Below are 25,285 nucleotides of genomic sequence, written 5' to 3' on the forward strand. Positions count from 1 at the left end.
CAAACTATTATTTTTTTTTTATATATAAAGGAAGAAACAGTACCAACTACATTAGCTAGATCTTTACCACTTAGAACAGTTTTCTAATTATGTCAATGCTAATGGGCAAGGCAAAGGAATTACGAAATGTTTTTTTATCTTGGTTCTTAATTTTTTGCCTTAAGAATTGGTGGAAATGTGTCAGCCTTCTTCATTTTAATTTCATCTGAAATAATATTAAGCCAAGTAGTATGATACCCCTGACTTGTGAGTAATGTTTTTATCATATTCATCTCATTAATGAAATCATCATCCTCAGTACTAATTAACCTGCTAAGTTGAATAAACTGCCCTCTTAACTATTTTGCATTTCATGAGTTTAGGACGCGTACTGGCAAAATGTAAATAATTGACAAATATGGGGTTACGAAGCTATTGACTATGAAATAGTTGATTAACTTTATCCATAATAATTACCAGATCAAAAAAATTCACAGGTAAACCTTTAGTACCAGTAGTGCATTTTAAGAAATATGCACCGTCATTTATAGCTTCAAAAATAACCCCATTTTGGCACCCATAGCAACACTTTTTTATTTTTGATACATTTTGTCATGAAACATAAATATATTGGCTAATGCCACTTCAAGTAATAACCAAATAGTATTAATCTGGGTATTCCTAAAAGATGTAAACTTGCTTAGGTATATGTGTACAAAATTAATACTAGTGTCTCAAGTATTAGCAGTGTATAAAGAAACTACATTAATAGTAGTCAGTATAGTTTTAGGTCCTGTAAATTGATGATTACAGAAAAGGTCCAAATAGATTCAAGAGTCTTGTAAAGAATACTGTGAATTTTGCACCACATGGTTAAGGATCAAATCCAAATACATTGCTGTAAACTCAGTCTTACTAATATGTACTGAGACAATTGCCCTAAAAGGAGGATTAATAACATCCTTATGAATCTTTGGGATGCCAGATATGACCTCTATTTTAGGATGGTTATTTTTCAAAAATTCATATATATTATAATCCATAAAACCTTGTGTTTGTTACAAGGTCAAATAAAATGACATTCACTTTAGTAAATTGTTCTAACATAAAATATCTAGGTACTAATTTGTAACAGCTAACAGCTGATAACTGGTTATTAATATAATCAGTATATCTATCAACATCCATTAATACTATACCATTACCTTTATCAGTCCGCATAATTCTTAACTGCTTATTATTTTTAAGATCATTTAAAGCAGCATATATAGTTTAAATTTCTTAATGATTTTACTATTTAGAATGTCTTTAAAATTATTTATGCAGGCATTCTGAAACACATTTAATGTGCTGTGCGAAGTGGGATTCTAGGTGCTTTTTACACAAAATATGAACATCACCATGACTGAATCTGTGTACATCATTTAATATAAATTTTAGATTCAGATTTCTAGCTGTACGAGATAAACCCGCTTGGCCAGAATAAAGGAAAATCCTTTGTCTAGTACTTTAATGTGATTCATAGATAACTGTTGAGAACTTGTATTAAATATAGAGGGCAAGTTAATTCCTCATGTGTTGTCCTCTTCCTCTCATCTTCGATCTGCCCTTGGCTGTGATAGGTGCAGTTGCCCCTTGATTTGATTGATTGGAATCTAGATGAAAAGAATCTTCATCTATTCGGCTAAGACAATCGCCAAGATTAATTTTATTATAAACACCCTCGGTATTATGGGAATGTGTAGCCATTGGGGAAATTCATGATTAAAATCTGTTTTTATTTAATTATTTATTTGGCATTTGTTAACCAGGTTTGTCTGGCTGGGCAGTATACCCTTTTTCAGCAGAGACCCGAGGAGAAAAGCTCCATTGCAGAAAGCAAAAAAAGTTAGAAATACAGAGAGCATTAAACAATTGGAGGAGTAAGATTTTTGTCTTGTACATGGCTAGAATCAAAAAACATCATACAATATTTGAGAAATACATACTTATAACAAAGAAACATAAAACAGTAAATGTAACAACATGGATTAAAGAGAAGTTATGGCACACAGAAATCAGGTTAAGAGTCCTCTCATTATTGAGTAAAAAAGTAAGCCTAGAGAAAAAAAATCCGGATACATTTGTTCTTGACTAGACTAAGGTAGAAGATGAAATGACTGGAGGACAGTAAGTGGACTAGGAATAGTCTGAACAGAAGGTTATGTTACTCCATAGATAGGGGATAAGATGAGGGAACAAGAAAGGTTAAAGGAGAAATAGGGTAGCAGCAGATGAGGTAGCATTCAAGTGAAGTCATTGCAGCAGCATATCCAGGAGTTAAGCAGAAATTTCTTTAATGCTATTTTTAAAACCAGTTGTGTTAAGTGAGCGATGTGGAGAGGAAGTTTGTTCCAAACAGAGGTGACTGACTATAAAGTATTTTGCCAGTGGATTTGTTAGGTTTGGAAATTTGCAGGAAGAGTTGGTCAGAGCTATGTAGGTCATGAGTAGGAATATAGGGGGAGATGAGGTTTGCCAGAGATGGACAAGCTAGTGGTTGGTGAAGGATAGAGTGGGTCAGGTGGAGCTGTAGTAGGAGGAGCCGATGTTGAAATTCAAGCCAGTGAAGTTTTTTTTTAAGGGAAGGCAGTGGTGTGATCGATGGAGATTACTGCCAAATCTAGCTATCTTATTGTAAATGCGATCAAGTTTGGTAGGTTCTTTTGGAGGTTGGTAAATACTGGGGCAGCATATATATAGTAGGGTGGGGAGTAGGTAGGCTTGAGCTAAGGACAATCTAGATTCTGGAGTTAGGAAGATTTTGTTCCTATAAAGTAGTCCTGAGTTTTTAGTGTGTCTTTTTAATACAGTTGTTGATGTGGATGTCAAATTTAAGTTCATCATCTATGTAAATACCAAGGAGTTTAGTGTGAGATTCAACTTTGATAGTAGTGTTATTTAGAGAGGAGACTGAAGGAGGGTTTGAGGTTTTGGAGAGATTTAGGAAGAAAGAGTAGGAGTTTAGTTTTGTTAGGGTTAAGCAGTATTTCATTGGTAGTGAGCCATATTTCAACTGAGTGTAGAGATTCTTGAGTGAGGGAGAGTAGTTCAGGAAGATTCAGATGTGGAGATGATAGTTGAGTCATCAGCATATTGTATAAGAGTGGTGTGTGAGCAGGATAATCTTTAGGAAAAGTAGTGAGAACTTGCGAATTAACCAAACTGGAACCAGTACAATTAACATTCGCTTCCCTGAATTTCATACCAGTATTATATGGTAATGGATACGCTAAATAACTCTCAGCATCTTCCTTTAATTTCTTTTGCTTCTGTGCTGTTATTGTAGCAACATGTCTGTCGACCTTTGCTGGAATGACATTATATGTAGCTGATCAACGATTAAAATAACAATTGTTTTTAATACTTGTATCCATGTCTGTTACATATTTACATAAGACCTCTAATTTGGACACATTGTAATCATCTAAATGTCTCAACAAAATAAGCCCAGTATTATTAAAAAGTTCAGCTAAAGAATGATATAGGTTACCATTTTTGATCCCTTTAAGAAGTTTAAAAATATGAAAGCCATTCAGAACTTGCTTGATATGAATACAATGTTCGATATACAAGTTCTTATATTACAAGCTTTTCAGTTTAAATAATTTAGATTCCAAGTCATAAATATAAAATTTACATATAGCCTCCATAGTACCATCATCATCCAACTGCCACATATCATTGGGTTTGTATGTAAAATTAGACTGGGGTGATTTTAGTAGTATGTTTGAATGTAAAGAAGTTCATTGGCAGCCTTTTAAGCAGAGAAATATCCTAGTTTAAATGAATGCATTGGTATTAAATTGTTTTTAAAAATGTGATGCAGGTTATTGTCTTATATTTTGGTATAAATTTTATGCATATATTTTTTTAGATAGCCAAGTATTTAAAACAGTGGTTAAATATCAGTTTGAGTTAATTAGACATTTTGATTCGTGGTAAATTGCATGTGACAATTACAGTTTTTGTTCAAATAGATGATTTATTTTAGAGCTTTGATGGTCTGATGAAGTTCTGATGTTCATCATGTTTCTTTCTTGTTCCTCCAATGTCAGAAACAAATACCTCATAAAGATTTTCTATTTTATCTGCTGCAGGACCTTCTCTGACCAGGCTTCTATATCTTCTGTCTCTTCCTCTGATCAGGAATATTCTTTTCCTCCTTATGATTATTCTGCTTCCAAGAAGAGGCTTAGAGAATTCCTTCTTCTTCCTCAACATAGGCCTTTGGCTATCCCTCCTGTTCTTGACATTGTGGATGATGCTTTTCTGAGGCTAATTTGAATCCTGATTCCATGCCTCCTGCTCCCTCTAAGCCTGATAGGTTTTATAGGGTTCCTGAGTCTCATTTGTTCTTATTTAAGAATCCTTCTGCAGATCCTGAAACTATATCTCAGGGTTCTAAGGCTGCATGTTTAAGTATCAGCAATTTCCTGCATGTGCAGAAGATAAGGAACTACAGGATGTATTGCATGCAACTGAACAACTGAACAAACATAGCTTGCATTGTGGTTTTGATGCTTTTTACCTGAACAGGTTAAGGCTAAATTATTAGATGCCCCTGTTCAGCATGATGTTCTTTTGGATCTAAGGCTGAGGAGGTTATTAAAAGATGACAAATGGGTATTATCAGAGCCGCACTGACGACAGGGTACTGGGCTTGTACAGCCACTGACCCAGACTTTTTTTATACACTAATAACTTTCAGAATAATAATAAACATGAACTTAAACAATTTGGACATCATTTAAAGAAATCGTATATCCTGGCTATAAAAATACAATCCAAAACCCTCTCCCGATAAGTCACCACTCAAAATTACATTACAGTTCAACTGTAAGATAGTGTAGAATCTCTAACCAAGGATTCCTCAACATCTAATCCCAGCCGTGCCAAACAGCCACATCTCACTGCATCCATTTTCACCTTCAAACCTGTACCCACGTACTATATAAAACTACTCTTAAACTTAAACCGTGCTCTTCTTTAGCTGATGACCTTCCAAGCTAGTACCTTAAAATAGCAGCCAATAGCATTGCCTATCCTGTCTCAATTCTTATAAATAAGTCAGTCTAGGAATCCCACGCTCCCTCTTTTTGGAAAAAGTCACTTTATCCCTCTGCACAAAGGAGGAAGTTCAACAGACATTATTAACTTTAGACCTATAGCAATGTTCTCCCCTTGCCAAAAAAAAAAATATTCAAAAACAATGCTAGACTATCTCCTGCAGGAAGAACTCCTATCCCCTACACAACATGGCTTCTTTCCTTCCCATAGTACTCACACTGCCTTTCTAACTTACATAGATTACTGTTAATAAAGCAAGAAATAACAGCACATGGATACTGTCAATAAAACTACAGATAACTACAAACTACTCTTTCCTTATTTCTAAACTTGTCTAAAGTCTTCGATACAGTTTGTCACAGCAATCTTCTACTTCAAATGGCCTCAGTAGATCTCCATCAGCCTGCCCTGCTGTGGTTCAAAAGCTACGTATGCAATAGGGATCAGTCAGTAAAATGGCATTCCACGCTTACCTCCTAGTCACCACCATCACTACCAGTGTACCCCAAGACTCTACCCTTGGTCCCCTCCTCTCTAGCATTTTCACCAACACCCTCTATATATACGCATACATAACAGGCAACCCTAATGCAATATGAAGATGATTCTGTATGCACATCTGACAATATGGTACACCTCCAAAAAATTACTCTGGAAGTTTTAACTCTGCTACTGTCCTGACAGAACAAAACCTTTCAGAACTTCTCATCAGTTGTTCATTTCTTGTGAAGATATGAAGAAGGGACAACCTGTGTTAAAACAGGTTACTCCCAATTGGTTTTCTTGGGCTATTCCTTTTGTTATTCCATCTGGAATAACAAAATTATTCCAGGCCATGTCAAGGCACACTCTCCCAGGGCCTTGGCTCATCTATCGCTTTTTGGAAAGGATTGGATTCTGAAAGCAGCAACTTGATCCTCTATACATACTTTTAGAAAGGACTTACAAGATAGATTCTCTTTCCACATGTAGGTCAGGCTTTTTCTATGACCATTGCTAGGAGCTCCTGGACCCTTCTTCCACCTCCCAGTTGCTCTGAGCTATGGAAATCTATCTATATAGCTTGGGCTTCTGCAGCAGTAATTGTAATGATTAACATAGTACAGTTGTATATGTAACTTGTAATATATATGTAAAATAGTAGATGCTCAAATGATTACTGCTGCAATAAGTGCTCCCTTCTTCCATTCCTTTTATTTTTTTTTTTTTAGTGTGTTTTTATGCCAGGGTGTGGACTTTTGTTTTTTTGTTGTTCCTAATAACACCCTCTCAGGGATCAGCCTCCCTCTCTCTGTTGGTATTAAAGCTTTGAAGGGCTTGGTGTGTAAACCTGTCCTTTAGCCAGCTCAACTCAAGCAGATTTAACGGCTTGGTTACATAGAAAGTGCCGTAAAGCTTCGGAAGCTGGTTGGCTGTTGTATGGTATGCAGGATGCATCTCATGTAGGCTACTGCAGGGATCATTTAAACATCTAATGTTTTGGTAAGTTTACTTAACACAATTGTACTTTCATTGGTGTCATAAATGTTAATTGGTTTAAGTGCGAAAGAAGGTGAGGAATTGAATAGAAGAAAGGAAAAAGGTTTGTGATTGTGTGTTGAAAGATGAATTGGAGGGTGCATAAGGGGCAGAAAGGTGTTTGGAGCAGGCCTTAGCACTCTGAACAAGGTTAGAGATGGTGGCAGTTTGGTAGTAATTGAATGGAAGGAGATAATCTTGATTGGCAGGTGGGGTGATTTTCATGGTGAAATTTCTACAATTTTTAATGGCATTATTACACTTATGTTTCATAAGAATTCTTTAGTTCTAAAAATCACTACAAAGCAAAAAAGAGAAATTTGCCTTCCTGAGAGACATCAACTTTGTATGTACTCTCTGCATTGCTGTTTTGTAGGGGTTAAGTTTATGGGGTGATCCAGAGTATTGATGCTGAAGTTTGCAGTGGGGCAGTGGAAGAAATTATCTTTGAGAGAATGCTAAAAGATTGTTTAGTAGGGCTTCCAGTGCTGTCACATTCATCTCTTTCTCCCTAAAAATCTCCAAGTGGATCATAAAAGCCATATGTCCAAAGCTTAAAATCGCTGCTGCTTTTTAAGGAAAATCAAATTTTAAAAAAGTGACATGTAACTCTTGTATTTAATCTCTAAGCTATGTGTCATCTTGGAGTTTTATTTTATGCAGTACTTTTCTTGCTAGACATCCGCGGTGATGCAGCGGTAGAGTTGTTGCCTCACAGCAAGAGGTTCTCCAGTTCGACTCTCAGCTGGAGTGCGGGGAGTACCTTCTGTGTGGAGTCTGCATGTCCTCCCCACGGTTGGGTGGGCGTTCAAAAGACATGCGTAAATGGGTGTGCCTTCGTTGAAGGTTGAACATCGAGCTGGCACCTCGGCATTCGTCAAAATATACTGCCAATCATTAGCGGACCGGAGTTCCGCTGTGGCGACCCCTAACCGGGAAAAGCCGAAAGACAACAACAACATTAACCTATAGTGTGTAAAACTTGTAATTGGAATTTACTTGATAATGTACTTATTTTTGTTGTGGCGCACTTTGCAGTTGTTGGAAAAGTGACTGCTTTGTAATTTGCTTTCATGGAGTTATAGTGCATTGTGGTAATTTAATCAAAACTATTGTTGTAGAATCTTGTGCTAGTGCTACAGTCACTTCAGGTAGCAAAACTGTGAAATGAAAATAATGTAGTTGTGCTAATTGTGTATCTTTTCTCCACAGTGAAACGTGTATCCAGTTTTCACAAATCTGTATCCTTTATAAACTTGATATTTTAGTTTGATTTTTTTTTTTGTTGGCTACATACTGCTGTGAAAGATGTGGCTAATCTAGAGTTTTTTTCAAGGTTTTAAAGGAGTTTTGAGCAAGTACCTCCTTCATATGGTAAGTTGACTGAATTTATTGACAAAGTATCATCTTAGAAAACTTTTCACAACAACTTTTAATTTTGTAGGTTGCATAGCAGTTTTGCTGTGTAAAGCAGCATTGGAACCAGACAGGCAGACATTTTTCATTGCAGTGTGATAAGTTCTGTTTGAAAACTACTTTTTTGCAAGTTAACACCAGGTGCCCAGACAATAGTTTGTATTTGGCCATAATTGGATTTTTGACACTAGTATTTTGTCTGACATCACATCAGCTGGTTGTTTTGGAATTGATCTTGGTTGCTGAAGGACAACATGAGACACTCAGTGTTCGTGTCTCTGAGACCAGTGCCCTTCTTTTGGGTGGTGGAGCATGGTGATGCCATGTTTTTGTGTCCCCTCCAGAGGCCAGTCTTTCCTGATGGACAGCTTGCATGCCAGTACTGTTGAAACATGAGCAACATACCTGTCAATCTCTTGGCACAAGAAATTTGGACAAAGCCAAAAATAATAGGGAGCAAAGTCCGAATGTCGCGAATTTATGAATTATGTCAACAACTCGGATTATACCTGCTTGAACTTGCTGACTTGTACAGAAATGTCCCATCTGTGTACATCTGAACACTGCATTGTTGATGCCACTTTGGTTTTTGATCAACTTTCCATTTTTTGCGGATTCATGTTTTTTCTATTTGCTTTGCTTTTTCCTGTTCAGCTTACTTTTGTGTACCCAGTCTTGCTGTCTTTATAACTCTGCATTTGATACAAAATAGTGTTTGAGAAAAGTGAGCTAAGAGAGTTAAAAAATCCTTATGCTAAATGGAGGTAGCAGTATTCCTTTTAATTCACCTTTTGTTTTGTTTATAAAGGGTTGGAAGCACTACAAACAAACTGCTCTCTGGCCTGTAGCATGGTAGGTAATGTTTCACATTCTGCTTACAAACCATGCAGTTCTGTGCCACTTATCATTCCTGTACAACCTAGTGGGTGAAAACTGTCACTCAGGCAGCCATTGTGGAAGTCTTCTTTAGTCATAATATCCCCTGCTGGTGCACCGGTATCAGCCAATGGACTGGTCTGCAATGGACCTTGAGATTGATGTCCATTTATGTGCACACTATGTAATCATAGTTCCCCCCCCCCCCAAAAAAAAAAAAAAAAAAAAAAAAAACAGCACCTTCTTGTGAGCCCTGGTCATCACTGCAGATCCTACCACGGGTCATGTACTTTAACATAAGCTTTCCATCCTTACCCTTGAGAAAAGGTGAACAAGCTTAAGCCCTGTCATTCTTCTGCTTATGCCATTTCCAGCTAGTGCCTGAGCTACTGGTCAAACTCCACTGATTCCAAAGCTGTACGCAAAGAACTCCACAGAACTCTGTATGACACATTGCAAAAGTTTTGACCAGGTGTCTCTGGCTAGCAAAGTTAATGGTTAGATATATATAATGTTATCTACTCACTAGTAATGTTATTGCTACAGTTTATTTCTGTGTGTCCAGTTTTCTCATAGTAATTGTCTTCTGTGACTTGGCTAACCATTTCTATGTCTTGGTGTCCATGGGCTTCATTGTGGTGTGGTATTTGGATTGATTGGAGTAACATTGCTGAGAACGAACACTTGTAAATGTGTAAATGGCAGTAAGATGAGCAGTGTGATGTATAGATATTAGTTCCACCCTAGCTTTGGAAGTGATATCAACTGCAAAACACCTAACCAGCTTCAATGGCGTACAGGGCTAAAGCCATGACTAAGACTTGGATGATCAGAGTTTGAATAGAGGCTCAGGTATATCTGTTGGAGCTGTGTGCGTGCGCGCGCATGTGTGTGTGTGTGTGTGTGTGTGTGTGTGTGTGTGTGTGTGTGTGTGTGTGTGTGTGTGTGCGTGTGCGCGCACGTGTATGTGTGCGTGTGCCTGTGTGCGTGCGGGGGCACATATTCAAGCACTTGCTCCCACAGTGGAGTCAGAGCTGGAGATTGAAGATCACACAGATGTGCTTTTCAGGAGGGCAGGGAAGTCCTGAGGGGCTGTGTCAGCAGCCGATGTGTGGGTCATTTTGTCACTGGCACACATACTGTAAGCCAGACTCTGGAGAAGTTTGGGACGTGCAGTGTGGTTAGAGAATCAAACCATCTCTGACAGCTGCTTTAATGATGGCCCTATTTTAGCTAATCAGTGTCATTCGGTAATGGGGTAATGAGTGGGCTGATTAGTTGGCAAGGGTCTAATGATTGACAGGCAGTTGGGACAAACTGCTGGAAAAGAAATAACTACAGAACTTCTGGTATTTACTGAAGACATCAGTTTTGAACACCTAGCATCCTCCTCTAGAGAAGGATACTAGACCTTAATATCCATTGCCTCACTCTTTCTCTCCCTGTCTCATACTCTTAGTGCCATTCCTCTTGATTCCTGGGTTTTCAGCATGTCAGTCATATGCCTTGCACCTGCATCTCTGGGCTGGCCAGTTTTTTTCTGGTAACCTTTCAGCTCAGGTCATCAAGAAGAATCGTATATTGATGGACTGGCTCATTTCCTTATCTAAGTGTCCCTCTGTATTCCCCCCCAAGTGGTGCAGTATGTGGCAAAGTAGCTAAGGGGGAAAAAGAAACTATAAGTGAAATAGTGTTAATGTACACTAATTTCAGCACTGCTTTTCACTTTGTGTATTAACTTGCTTTGTGCTCCCCATCCCACCTTGCCATTTTCTGTTAATAAAGTTAGCTTTGGGAAAATATAGAGCTAAGCCACTTGTGTCTTTTCCTAACCACTGTATGATGTCACCTCCCCTGCTTTCATGTTCCAACAATGGATGATCAGCAGTGGCAGTAAGTGGGGGGTGAGCATTAGTGGAAATGGGGCAGGAATCATGGGTTTGGAAACAAATATTTAAAATGACAGTTGAGAGTGGAATATTACTGAGCATGTGGATTAATAAGTGGGTAATGAAAAAAGTTGCATGTTGTGCTCTTCTGTGGATGGAGGGGAGAAGGTTGCTCATCATTTTTAATCAGAAGTATGCTAAACAGTAGCACTGTAAACAGAGTCCTTCAGCAGTTCACTTATTGCTGAGTTTCTCATTGGATATGATCCCCTTATCCCTGCTATGGCACTGTCGGAGGCTTTGCTTTAGCTCATATACTGTGTTTCTTCTAACATGCTTGTATGCAAGTTTGTTGTCACTCAGTCAGAAGATTGTTTTAAAGTAGTCTGTATTACCTACCAAGTGATGTTCAGGATGTCTTTGAGCCTTACTATTAGAATATTTTTTCCATTACCCTACTGTGGCTAGATATGAGACTAGCAAGTATAAAATTTGTTAACTGTGTAGGTGAAACCTGGGCTGTAAAAATAAGCCAATCCAGTGTATGTGCACACTTAGAGTAGCCTTTCAGATAGCTTGCTTTTGGAAGTTTCTTTGGTTTAGATGGATCACATTTTGATGGATCTTATTAGTACAATTCGGAATAATTCAAACTTAATCACAACATAGAAAATAGGAGTGAACCACTTATTGTGCTTTAAAATGTGAGATGCTTAAATTCTTTTAGTGGAGTTGTATTCTGTGGGTACATATAGTACTGGTGTAATCCTGCTGCACGTGCTGCTGTTATAGTGTATCAGAGGAAGTCATTACTATTGATTTAATTGTGCACTCTGGGTGCTGCTGTCAGTGTATCCAGTGACGAAGTTTATCACTGCTATGATCGTGCTGTGAGCATTACTCCTGTTAATACTATTTTTGCACTTCATGGAGTTGAATGTACTGCAGTATGTGCATGCTGACCTGGACTGTCACTACATGTATGAGGTGAAACTTGAAAAAGCAATAGGTGTTACAGAACTGCTGATGCAAGTAAACTACCTTATAAAATGGAATTGCGAAATAGACTTACAGTTGGTTAATTGGCATCATGTGACTGTGCCCTTAATTCTTTATAAGGACATAGTCATCCTGGTCTTAAACTATACTGCAGAAGTAAATCTGGTCTCCTCCAACCAAAACTGTAGTCAAGTTGCCAGTGTAGATCACACACGACAAATGGTTTGTAATCGGTAAAGATTGTCATCTTGTCTCCAAAATAAATACGTAATTAAATAATAAGTAAAACAAGTTGTTGAATTGCTGCTCTGGTATGAGGGATTCAGTTTCATTAACTAGGAGAATTAGCATCTAAAACGTTCCAACTAATTTCCATTTACCAGTAATGGTTTGGAGCCTAATCTCTTTCCACTCAAAATGCTTGCAACAGACGAAAAAAAAAAAAAAAATTATGTAAAAACTTTCTATATGTTGTATTACTCTCATGTTTCTGCTTCTGTCTAAGCTATGATTTTTTTCTCACTTTTTTGTCAGTTTGATCTTTATCCTCTGGGCAGTGTCTTTTTTCCCCCCTTTCTGTGTATGTCACGTTTGATTTTTATGCTTTTTCCTTGCTTTGTATCTGCATCTTGGCTTAGTTTTTTCTGTCTTCGAAAATGGTTCCTTATTTAAAGAAAAACAAACAAAAAAAAACACTAATAAGTGTGTTCATGTTTGCTTAGTGTTTGACTGCTTACTTACTGCAGTGTGCCTGAAGTGATTCGTGAGGTTCATTGTTTGGCTCTTAGGTCATTTTCAAGCTGTTTCAGAATTTTCTGATTATCATTGCTAGCTTTGTGTAGGTAGCTTTTCTTTATAAATGGATAGTAAGGGCCATTTTAAAAATGTAGTCTTTCTTTCTCAAGATAACTCATCTGTGATTTGTCTTGCGGAGTAGTACTTTAAAATGCAAAGCTTGTAATTGAATTCATAGCAGTATGAAGGACACACACAAAATTGATTTTATGGAAGTATGGCTCAGGATCCAACCCTCAGTATGTTTTTTTTTTCCTTGGACACAGACCAACCCAGAGTCTCGCAACTGTTTTAAACATAGAAAAAAATGATTGAGACAAGTTCACAGAAAAAGAGAGCGAGGAGGGGAGAGAAAAAAAAAGTGCTACTAATGGTGAAGTTTCTAAAGAACTTTCTGTTAAGAAACCTAGGGCGGTGATGGTGGGAGGGGATTTATCTACATTTACTATTATTTGGAGTCTAATTCTCCTACTGGCATCTCGAAGTTAATTGTAATTATTATTGACTCTCTTCCCTAAGGCTAATGAGAAAAGACAGTGCATCTATCCCTTGCATCTTGTACACTGTCAGATCCCAGAAGTCTTGCTTGAGTGACTCTACCCCAGCAGACATAGACTATGTGAAGGTGATGAGGACTTTTTTGACAATGCAGCTTAGATGGTTTCTTTTCTCTTCCCTTGTGATAACAGGGATAAATAGAGGTGCTCCATGCCTGCCCTCGTTTTTGACCATTTCCCTTGTGGTATTGGGGATAAATAGAGGTGCTCCATGCCTGCTCTCCTTTTTGACTATTTCATTTTGGTTTTTATTACCATCCCTCTTTTCTGCATTGGTTCTTATGAGGCCAGTCACAAATGTACAGGTGTCAGTGCTAGGATATGTCATGGTCAGTTGTGGTCTTGCCTCTAGTGGGCTATAGCACAACCTGTGGGCTCGGTTCTTTCTTGCATCAATGTTTCCATTGACAGTGGTGGCTGCAGCTCCGATGCTGTTGGCATTGACAGTTTGAGTTGTCCTGGACATTAAGGTTGGCAATTCAGGGTTGGTTTCTGCCCTGAACACCGCTGGCGTCATTACTTACCTTGGCTAGGTCAGCGTTCAACCCTCAAGTGCTCAGTACTGAGTTTGGCACTCGTATTTCTGGCATCGTTAGACTTTGGTGGGCTTTGACCTCTGACAGTCAGGGTTGATAGTACTCTCAGTCCCAAGTGTGGAATTAGTTTCCACATTGTTTTTGCAGTCAGTTCTATATTTGCTAATCTTGGTACTGGTATACATGTGGACTGTGGCCTTGACTGGAGACATTTTCCTAAATTTCCCCATCACACCCGACATTTCAACAAGATGTACAGTCTAAGGGCATACGAGAGGCAGGTCTGAGAGGCATGTGTGTGATTTGTTTACTTGTATCTGGATCATTTCATAGCTCTTCTGCATCTGATGTCATATAGGAAGCATGGGGGCAAGCGGAAGACCCGGCCTCTTCTCTTTTGGAGTCCACCATCCCATTTACTGACAGTGGAGATGGCATATTTTCCAATCATTCCCGCCAAACAATCCCAAATTAGAGGAACTCCTTGAAATGATGAGGCAGACTGCTGGATAGTCTACAGTCCCACACATATTATCCAAAGAGGATCCTGCAAGGTGTCTTGGACCCCATCATTCATCTTCCTGGGTGGTCCCCTCACAGTCAGTATGGTTTATCTTGTCTGTGACATCTTCCCCATTGAGGCTTGACAGGATTTCCTGTCCTCCCTAATATTGGAGTAGCTTGATAGAATCTTCCTAGGTAGACCTTGCTGGTGGTTCTGCTCTTAAAAAGGCTCCTACATTATAGAGTCCAGCTTTTTATCCTCCCATTAAGGAGTTTGTCACATGGACAGATTTGGAAAACATTTTTGTGCATCTCTGCATGTGCTATGAGGGCATTAAATTCTGTCATCTATGTTAGGTTTTCAGTAGGAACTGATGGACAAGGTGGTACCAATTGCTGTAGGAGTTTGACTGGCAGAGACTTCAAAACCAAGTCACAGTACCAGAAGGCAGCTATATCTTCCATATCCAGTTTTTCCATGCAGCTTACTCATAACTTGGTGGATGGTACTGGTATGGCAGCAGGCCCCTGGCATAGTGCTTCTCACATATTTTAGGGAGTATTTTAGGTCATTCTTCCTTCATGTGCAGTGTTTGGTCCCTTTGTAACAAAGATTAAGGAGAAACTGGAGGATATGGAGGAGGAGGACAAGACTCTCTCAGCTGTCACTGTGAAACTTCAGACTCCTTAGTGCTCCCTTTCAAAGATGCATAAAAGTCTGTATCAGTTATGATAACATGGAAATTAGAAATCTGGAAGTAACCAACCTGGTCATAAAAACTTCAGAACAAATTCCAGCCTGATTATATGAGAAAATATTGAATGGTAGTATACTGTAAATCAAAATACTGTGTGCAACATCTTAAACTGTTGAAACTACATTGTTGAACTCAAAATAGCTCCTAATAGCATCTGTGTATTACATATGCACCCTGTGCCAGAGTACAGCCAGTCAACAAACAGTATTTCCCACCTGCTAGTGAAACTCTGACATGAGTCATGTGGGATGGGAACGACAAATTTAGCTCTCTACTCACATAAGGGAGTAGGTGTTTTGATTTCAGCATTGTTCATTCTGTTATAACGTTCATTATATTCAGTAAGTTGACATGGACCTTGCCAGCTCGAGGACAAGAGAGGCTATAGCAGCAGCATGTATATTGCGGTCCTCCTAAGGGATAGCAGTCTAATACCGGAGGCATTACCCAACTGTGCCATCCTAGAGACAGTCTGGGGCTGTCTGTACCTCCTCTTGAATGTATGGGTGGCTGAGACATATGGCAAGTGGATGCAGACAAGTGATGTCTAGAGGCTACACAATTCTGTTTTTCACTACTCTCCTGCTCACACTCTCAGCAATTACTAGATGATCTCTTGTATCCGAAGAGTAAGTCTGGAAAATAGGTCTTAAACCTTGTCACTTGGGCTGTCATCCAAGAGGTCTCACCTGACCAGAAAGGATGCAGTTATTACTCCAGGCCCTTTATACTTCAAAAAAGGCAAAGGACCTCTGGCTAATAATTGATCTGTGTGGCCTAAACAGATTCATGTCAGAGCAGTCTTTCTTGAAGTCCACAATGCAGTCCGTCCATTTATGTCTGCAAAGGGAAACTCCCAAGATCCGTATCCATAGAATGGCAAAGGAGTTCAGGAGGTTAGTACACTTCTGGGCAGGAGTCGGTTGCTATTAGTTCCATAGTCTTCCATTTGATCTTTCTTTCAGCCCCTAGCATATTTGCAAATTCATGTCCATAGTTACAGTAAACTAGAGGGTGGAAGGGGGGTACAGGTGTTTCCATACGTGGACAACTGGGCTGCTGTCCACATCAACTTTAAACAGGCTACTCACAGCTTGGAAATTTCTACTGAATGTTTTTTTAGTCCTTAAGAAGAAAGTCAAATATTGCAAAGTTCCAGGTAAGCCCCCAGAGACCGTAATGTTTATTGGTTGCATTTTGGACATTGCTCTTGTATGTCTTCCTTTGGACACAAATCTTGTTCTGCAAAATTTAATGGTGCAGATTCTTTATTTCTAGTCAGCTGTAGCAGCTCTGTTTCTCAAAGCACTGGAACCTGATGACAGCTACTTTTTAAATGGCTTCTTAGACAAGATTTTGCATGAGGATTCTATATAGGACTGTCAGAATAGAGGGGTTTTACCTAACAGATATATATCAACTCATAAAAGATTTCCAAGGCATGCAGAATGTACTTGTGCCGGCTTCACTCTCAGAATCCTAATTTGGGCAGTAAGTTCCAGTTTTCCATATCAGCTGTTGCTCTCACCACAGTTGTCTGCTGGGGGGGTATTCTCTGAGTAGAGAGCCCAAGGTTTTGGGGACAAATAGAGCTAGTTCACCTATTAGCATTTTGGAGATAAGTGCAGGCTTTTCAGGACTCATTACTACAGGGTCCATTTGCTCTGCACACCTACATATGGTTGTGGTTTATGTGTGTGTGTGTGTGTGTGTGTGTGTGTGTGTGTGTGTGTGTGTGTGTGTGTGTGTGTGTGTGTGTGTGTGCAAAATACTGATGTTAAGTTGTCTATCTCGCCTTCATTCTTGCTGGATGGGTTCGGAGCCGACCTCGGCTCCGACTCGGCCACTCTAAAAGCTCGAGAGTTGGTTCCACCGGCTCGAGGCTCCCCTTATATCCCACAATGCTAGGCGGTATTACCTCAGATCTCGTTTGCCGCTACAGCTATCGAGACGTGTTACTTCACCGGCTTCAGGTTAGTGAAGGAAATAGTTTAAAGAAGTTTATTAAAACCCTTTAAATTAGTTTTCCATTCAGTATCCCCTTACCTTAAAGGATTTTTATCCCTTCCTCCTTGTTCTTTATCTTTTTTTACCACAACAACTTATATGTTCTTCCCTTAGGCCTTCGGGCCCTCCCATCCCCTTGGAGTGTATGTGTTTTCTGTAGGGACTTTATAAAACTAAAATAATTTTATTTAGTTTAAGTTACTGTTATTTAGTGTATAGTGTAATCGGTGTGTTTGTGTGTGGTTGCACTTGTACCTTGAAATGTCCAAGGATTCGAAGGTCTCAGGCTTCAAGAAGTGTGACTCGTGCTGTCAGAAAATGTCTCTGACAGACAGTCACACTTCTTGTGTGTACTGCCTGGGACCTTTACACCTGCAGGACTCTTGTGCTGTATGCCATGGCTTCAGCCCTAGAGTCCTGCAGGAAAGAAAGAACAAGCTCATTTTACGGGGCTTGCTAAAGCCTGAGGGTCCCCCGACTGTTTCTTCGGGCAAACCTTCTAAGGCTTCTAGGTCTTCGACTCCAGCTACTGAGTTGACACCTAAGTCATCGAAGTCTACTACAACATCGGCTCCGGCTGGAGCCGATGAGACTCGAACTTCTACTTCAGTGGTTCCCTCGGCTCCGGCTGGAGCCGAGGTATTGGAAATATCTGAGTCGGCTCCGATCAGACCATCGGAACCGACATCTAGGAAGAGGTCCAGGTCACCGTCCCTTGGCTCCGTTCATTCGGCTCCAGCATCTCCCTTGCTGTCTGAACGGAGCCATAGATCTCACTCCTCTAGGTCATCGAGGCTTTCTGACCATGACCTTCAGAGGGTAGTGAGTCGACTTCTTAAGTCCGAGGCACTGGCCCAAATGCTTCAGAGCCCGACTCATCAGTCGATGCTTAACCCTATCTCTCAAAATGTTCCTCCTCCGACTCCTTTGAGCTCGGAGCCGGGGCGTTTCGGAACCGAGACTGTGGTAGCGTCGGAGCCGATGCAGTTGTCTTCGGCCCCGTCGTCGGCTCTGATTTCTTCCTTAGAAGAATCTCGGTGCCGGACTTCCCTCGTCGGCTCCGAGGGGGTGAGTGGCATCGGACCCTTGTCCGACCCCGCTCTCCTCTCGGCGCTGCGCTGGTGAGTTCGGCTCCATCGGCCTCGGAGCCATCGCTGTCGGTGCCGAGGAGGTTTTCAGCTTTGGGCGGGGACCTTTGGCTCTGCCTGACAGGGGTGCCTTCGAGGTCATGCGGAGTGTGTTGGAACCGGTTCAACTCCACAGTCGGCTCCGTCCGTCCCTCCCTCTTGGTGCCTCAGGTTATGTCTGCTCACTCCCTCATCCCAGACCGCAGAGAGCCAGCTCCTCAAGAATCCCCTGTGGGATCTCATCCTCTTCGAGGCCTCTCCTGAATTGGCAGGGAGCCACCTAGGAAGAGAAAGTGCAAGAGGAAGCACATAGACTCACCTGAGTCTGTCACCTCTGACACGGATTTAGAGGATTCGAGGGTTCCCCGTTCCCCTTCTGAAGATGTCTCCTTTGCAGACATTCTAGAGATCCTGAAACAGAGGGGAAATTGGCTAGCCCTTAACCCTTCGGAGGATGAATCTGTGTATCTTGAGGCGTTTGGCTCTCGCCCTTCCACCTCCTGGGTGTCCCCCCCTTTGACCCCCTCGTGCAGGTGGTCGCTAAAAGGCTTGGACGGCTCCTGACTCTGTGGACCCCACCCCAGGAGACCTTCAAAGTTTATCACAGCACCAGCAGATAAGCAATTTCTGACTAAGGGAGTTTCTGTGGATGCTATGGTGGTAGCTGCCACCACTAAGAAGGAGCTAGCTGATCCTTCGGTGCCTGTCCATCCTCCTAACAAGGAATCTAGGTCTATGGACAGGTACAGGAAGCGGATGTTTTCGTCAGCGACCTTTGCTATGCGTTCGCTGAACTACCTCTGTCATTTCACTCATCTTCAAAGAGACTTGATCAAGGAAGCGAGTGAGATGTTAAAGGATCCTACAGCTGCGGGTTTTCAGGATAAGATGAACACTCAGCTGGCTACCCTAAATTCTATAGCCAACTCCTCCATGCGCCTTCTTTCATATGTGGCTGATGGAGCGAGCAGAGCCGCAGGGACAGATGTGGCCTTACGCCGGCATGCCTGGATGCGGCTGTGCAATTTTGCGGACCCCTTTAAAACGTCTTTCACTAATTCCCCGTTTGATGGATCATCCCTTTTTGGTCCTCAAGTGAAAGAAACCTTGACAAGGTGCGAGACAGATGGCAAAACTCTTTCTGCCGTCGGAGTCCGTTTTTCTACTCCTTCTAGACCTTACCCCAAAGGCCAGAAAAGTGGAAAGATGTGGTTCCGCAAACAATCTCAAGGGGCTTTGCCTGATGCACAGAGTCGGTTCCCCTCTAGAGGCAGAAGGGGGAACAATAATGGTAGACGCCCTAGAGGCAGGGGGTCCAGAACCAGGGCAATCGAGAAACCTTTTCCGATAAGCCCTTCCAGCATCCCTGAGGTGTTGCCCGACTGTCCACCTTCGAGGCAGTCGGGAAGATGATCACTGTACCCAGAAGCCTGGCGATCCCTAACTCAAGACAAGTGGGTACAGTCCATCATTTCCGAAGGCTATTCCATTCCGTTCTTTCGCATTCCAAATCAATCAAAAATCCCTTCCAGATGTTCCACCGCTCAAAGGGATCAAGCAGCGTTGGAAATATCAAAGTTGCTTGCAAAAGAGCCATTCAGCCAGTGCCAGCAGACCAGCAAGGATCTGGAATCTACTCCAAGTTCTTTTTGGTTCCAAAGAAAACCGGGGACTGGAGACCCATTTTGGATCTCAGTATCTTGAACAAGTCCGTCAAGAAAACAAGATTTCGGATGGTCACGCTACAATCCATCCTACCCCTATTGGGAAAGGAAAACTGGATGTGCTCTATAGACCTCCAGGATGCGTACTATCATATAAAAATGAACAGACGCTCCAGGAGATTTCTCCGCTTCAGGCTGGGAACCAGTCATTTTCAATTCAGAGCCCTGCCCTTTGGACTCACCACAGCCCCCCGGGTGTTTACCAAATGCATGGCAGTGGTTGCCTCTCACCTGAGACGTCAAGGATTCCAGGTGTTTCCATACTTAGACGACTGGCTCCTCACAGCTCCTACCAAGCATCTTCTTCTACTTGCCAGAGACTACACCTTTCGCATTTTTCAATAGTTAGGTATCTCAGTAAATTGCGAAAAGTCTGATGTTAAGTTGTCAATCTCGCCTTCATTCTTGCTTGATGGGTTCGGAGCCGATCCTCGGCCCGACTGCACTTGCTAAGCTCGAGAGTCACTTTTACCAGCTCGAGGCAGCCCCATATCCCATGATGCAAGTACCCAGATCTCGCTTGCCGCTTATGAGGTCCTCCTTTTACCAGCTCCTGGTAAGTGATTCACTTTGTTGATATTTAAGCCCCTTTTTGTAAAAAAAACCTTTAATTTTTAGTTATAAGTTAATTATATAGTTTTTCTGACAGAAATTCCGTCTCTTCTAATTTTTTTTAGTCAAACTTTACCCATCCCATCCCCTCCCTGTTAGGGTGTGTGTGTTTGTTTTTATAGTAATACCTTTTTGGTATTTTATTTAATTTAATTTTTTGACTTGTGTGTGTGTGTGTGTTTTGTGAAGCACCATGTCAAAGGAGAGGGTCTCAGGTTTTAAGAAGTGTGACTCGTGCTGTCAGAAGATGTCTCTGACAGACGGTCACACTTCTTGCCTGTATTGCCTGGGGCCTCTTCACCTGCAGGACTCCTGTGCTATTTGTCATTCCTTCAGCCAGAGAGTCCTGCAGGAAAGACGAATAAGCTGATACTTAGGGGCCTTCTTAAGCCGGAGGGCTCTCCGCTAAGTCGGCTCCATCAAAATCAGCCAAATCTTCCAAGGCCCAGGCTTCTGTGTCTAAGCCTGCGACTCGGCTCCGACTCGCTCCGAAGTCGAGATCGCTCCGCTGGAGCAGATTCTGGCTTAACAGCCTTCGGCACCGATGGCTATCGGTGCCGATTCTGCATCGACCACTTCGTGTCGGCTCCGATCGGTTCCGACCACCATGTGGCACAGGCATTGCTGTCGGCCCGATCGGCTCCGACACCGCTACTTTAGGCTGTATCGGCTCGGCTGGAGCCGATGCATCGAGGCTTCCTGTCGGCTCCGATAAGTCTTCGGCTCCGACAGGATCTATAGTATCGGTTCCGATGGCTCATTCCAGGAAGAGGTCGAGGTCTCCTTCCTTGGAGCGATACTCTCGGCTTCACCTCTCCTTTCGAACGGAGCCATCGGAGCCGATCTTCAAGGTCATCCAGACTTTCAGACCATGACCTAGAGAGAGTGGTCAGCAGATTACTTACGTCACAGGTACTGGCCCAAATGTTACATAGTCTGTCTCAACAGACGACTGTTGGTCCACAGCCCGTTACAGTTCCTCCAACTCTACCCCAGAGCTTGGAGTTGGAGTCTTCGAATGGTTACTGCTACGGCTGGAGGACAGATACCCCTTGTGTTCCTTCAGCCCCTACTCTTATCTCCTCTTGGAGACCTTCCTTAGAGGGATTCGGTGGTCGGGCTTCCATGGTGTCCTCCGAGCGGGTGAGTGGCATTGGACCCTTGTCCGAACCCGCTCTTCCCTTGGAGCCTCGGCCTTGGTGAGCTCGGCCCGACATCTGCCTCGGAGACTTCCTATTCCAAGGTCCCTGGAGTTCCTAGTTCTTCGGAACGGGTTCTCTCGGACCTGCCTGGGAGGGGAGCATTTGAGGTGATGAAGAGTGTGCTGGCCACTGGTATCAGTCAGCAGTCTGTTCCCGTAGCTCCTCCCTCTATAGTGCCTGTTGACATCTCTGCCACTTCTCTTGCTATAGGACCCAGAGATCCTCCGCCTCAGGTTTCCCCATTGGGAATTTCCCCCTCTTCCGAGGATTCTCCTGATGTTTCGGGAGATCCTCCTAGGAAGAGGACTTGTAAGAGGAAACATGTAGACTCCCCGAGTCTGTCACTGATACTGACTTTGATGAGTCAGTGGGATCCCCTAGATCCCCTCTGAGGATGTCTCCTTCTCAGACATCCTAGAACTCCTTAAACAGAGGGAAACTGGCCCACCAACAATCCCTCTGAGGATGAGTCAGTATACCTAGAGGCGTTTGGATCTCGGCCCTCCACCTCCTGGGTGTCTCCGCCTTCGACCCCTTATGCAGGTTATTGCCCGAAGGGGCAGCTCCTGACTCTGTAGAGCCAGTCCCTAGGAGGCCTTCAAAATTTATCACTGCCCCGGTGACAAGCAATTCCTCACTAAGGGTGTCCCGCTGATGCCATGGTGGTGGCTGCGCCACCAAGAAGGAACTTGCAGATCCTTCCGCATCTGGCCCATCCTCCTAATAAGGACTCTAGGACCATGGATAGGTGGTAAGCGGATGTTTTCCTCAGCGACCTTTGCTATGCTCGCTGAATTACCTATGTCACTTCACCAGACTCCAGAGGGATATCCTTAAGGAACTGGGTGAAGTAGTACAGGATCCTACAGCTGCAGGCGCTCAAGAAAAGATTGCTTCGCAGCTAGGAACCCTTAATTCCATTGCAAACTCCTCCATGCGGCTAATATCTTATGCTGCTGATGGAGCGAGTAGAGCCGCAGGTACAGGTGTGGCTCTTAGACGCCAAGCCTGGATGCGGCTATGTGATTTTGCTGATCCCTTTAAGGCGTCCTTCACAAACTCTCCCTTTGATGGGTCAGCTTTGTTTGGCCCTCAGGTGAAGGAAACTTTGACCAGGTGCGAACAGGACGGCAAGACTCTTTCTGCTGTAGGAGTCCGTTTTCCACCCCTTCTAGACCTTATCCCAAAGGACAGAAAGGTGGCAAAATGTGGTTCCGTAAATCCCAAGGAGTCACGCCGGATTCACGTGGTCAGTTTACCCCTAGAGGCAGAGGGGGTAACAACAACAGACGCGCTCTAGAGGCAGAGGGGGTCCAAAACCAGGGAAACAGAGAGCCTCTCTCTGACAAGCCCTTTCAGCATCCCTGAGATGTTGCCCGGCTGTCCCTCCTTGGAGGCAGTCGGGAAGATTATCACTGTACCCAGAAGCCTGGCATTCCCTCACTCAAGACAGATGGGTACAGTCGATCATATCCAAGGGTTACATAATTCCTTTCGAGGAAAGTCCTTCCCTCAAATTCCCTTCCAGATGTACCACCCGGTCTAAGGGAAATTGCAGAGTTAGAAGTCTCAAAACTACTGCAAAAAAGAGCCATTCAGCCAATTACAATAGACCATTCAGAGCCCGAATCTACTCAAGGTTCTTTTGGTCCCCAAAAGACGGGAGACTGGAGACCAATATTGATCTCAGCAGACTCAACAAGTCTGTCAGGAAGACAAGATTCCGAATGGTCACTCTTCAGTCAATTCTGCCCTTCTTACAGAAGGACAACTGGATGTGCTCAATAGATCTTCAGGATGCGTACTATCACATCAAAATTCACAGACGCCCAGGAGATTTCTCCGCTTCGGCTGGGGTCCAGTCATTTCCAGTTCAGAGCCCTGCCCTTTGGTCTCACCACAGCTCCCAGAGTGTTCACCAAATGCATGGCAGTGGTCACGGCTCACCTGAGACGTCAAGGATTCCAGGTGTTTCCGTATCTCGACGACTGGCTCCTGTCAGCCACCACCAGGCATCAGCTTATACAAGCCAGGGATTACACAATAAACCTTTGTTCTCATTTGGGCATCTCGATCAACTTCGAAAAGTCATCCTTATCGCCCTGTCAGTCTATTACCTTCATAGGCGCAAACTTAAACACTGTTCGGATGTCAGCTACCCTTACAGATCAAAGAGTTTTAGACATTCAGAGTCATGTCAGGATCATTCTGGCCAACAAGAAAGTACAGGCCAGAATGGTTCTAAAGGTATTAGGTCTCATGGCTGCGGCCATTACTCTTCTTCCCCTGGCTCGGTTCTACATGCGCCTTCTTCAGTGGATGCTGTTCACACAATGGTCATACCAACAACTTCCAATGCGTCACCAGATTCTGGTGACACAGACATGCAAAGAGCATCTTGCTTGGTGGATCACATCTCCTCAGGTTCACCAAGGCAGGTAGTTTGTACCCCCATCCCCGATAGCCACTGTCACCACGGATGCCTCCCTGATCGGGTGGGGGGGTCATTATCAGGGCAGGATGGTTCATGGGACGTGGCAGCCGTTCGAGTACCATCTGCACATAAATGTCCTGGAGATGAGAGCAGTGCTTTTAACGTTGCAAGCCCTCAACGACTTTCTTCCCGTAGGGACAATTGCAGTCCACACAGACAACATGTCTGTAGTTTGGTATATCAACAAACAGGGCGGAACCAAGTCCTACCCCTTGTGTCGAGAAGCGCTCAGACTATGGCAATGGGCGATCTCCTCTCATCGGTTTCTGGTAGCAACGCATATCCCTGGGAAAACCAACATTGTAGCGGACAGATTGAGCAGAGCTATTCTCATACCTCACGAGTGGTCTCTCAAGCAATCTATAGCGGAAGAGATTTTTCTGGAATGGGGTCGTCCATGTTGCGATCTTTTTGCTACTCCCCAAAACAGCAAATGTCCAGACTTCTTCTGCCTCTTCCCTCTATCAGGCCATCCCCCCAGAGACGCTCTGACCCAGGATTGGCCCCAGGGACTTCTTTATGCCTTCCCTCCATTTCCTCTGATCCCTCAGGTTATCCAGAAAGCTACCGTTTTGAGAGCCAAATTGATTCTCATTGCCCCTTACTGGCCTCAACAAGTTTGGTTCCCTTTCCTCCATCATCACCTTTTGGTGCAGCCGTGGCATCTGGACCCAGTGCCAGATCTTCTGATTCACCAATCGGGTCAGCTGCACCGGTCAATCCCTTCTCTCAACCTCACAGCATGGTTGCTCCACTTCCTTCCTTAGCCAGGCTTCCTTTGATTTCTAACCCAGTTAGAGACATCATAGTAACTTCGCTAAAATCCTCTACCAGGAGGATTTATACAAGCAAATGGAAACGTTTCTCTTATTGGGCTAAGGCCAAGAATATTGATCCCTTTACTGCCCCTGTTCAGGCAGTCCTGGATTTCTTAGCAGAGATTTTTCATGCAGGCTCCTCTTCTTCCACAGTCAGAGTTCAATTGGCTGCTATTTCCAATTTTCATGTCGGGATAGCAGATCATAATATTATGTCCCATAGGCTCTGCAGGGCCTTCTTGAAAGGAATTTTCCTACTAAACCCTCCAATCAGGAATACTCCTCCTCAGTGGGATCTAAATTTAGTGCTGACATCTTTGATTCTTCCCCCCTTCGAGCCAGCTGCTTCTTGTTCCCTGAAATAT

At 42.8% G+C, this 25,285-nt stretch overlaps 1 protein-coding gene across 1 annotated transcript in view; it reads left to right on the top strand.

Moving 5' to 3' along the window:
- UBXN4 (UBX domain protein 4) overlaps nt 1-25,285 on the top strand; it is a 1,313,764-nt gene that overhangs the window by 186,619 nt on the left and 1,101,860 nt on the right. The window contains exon 3 of the mRNA XM_044074960.1: nt 7,819-7,847. Within this exon, the coding sequence (XP_043930895.1) occupies nt 7,819-7,847 (29 nt within the window). The remainder of the gene's footprint in view (nt 1-7,818; nt 7,848-25,285) is intronic.

The sequence above is a fragment of the Protopterus annectens genome, chromosome 6.part0 (assembly GCF_019279795.1).
Source record: "Protopterus annectens isolate FY-2018-M chromosome 6.part0, PAN1.0, whole genome shotgun sequence".
Classification (NCBI taxonomy): domain Eukaryota; kingdom Metazoa; phylum Chordata; order Ceratodontiformes; family Protopteridae; genus Protopterus; species Protopterus annectens.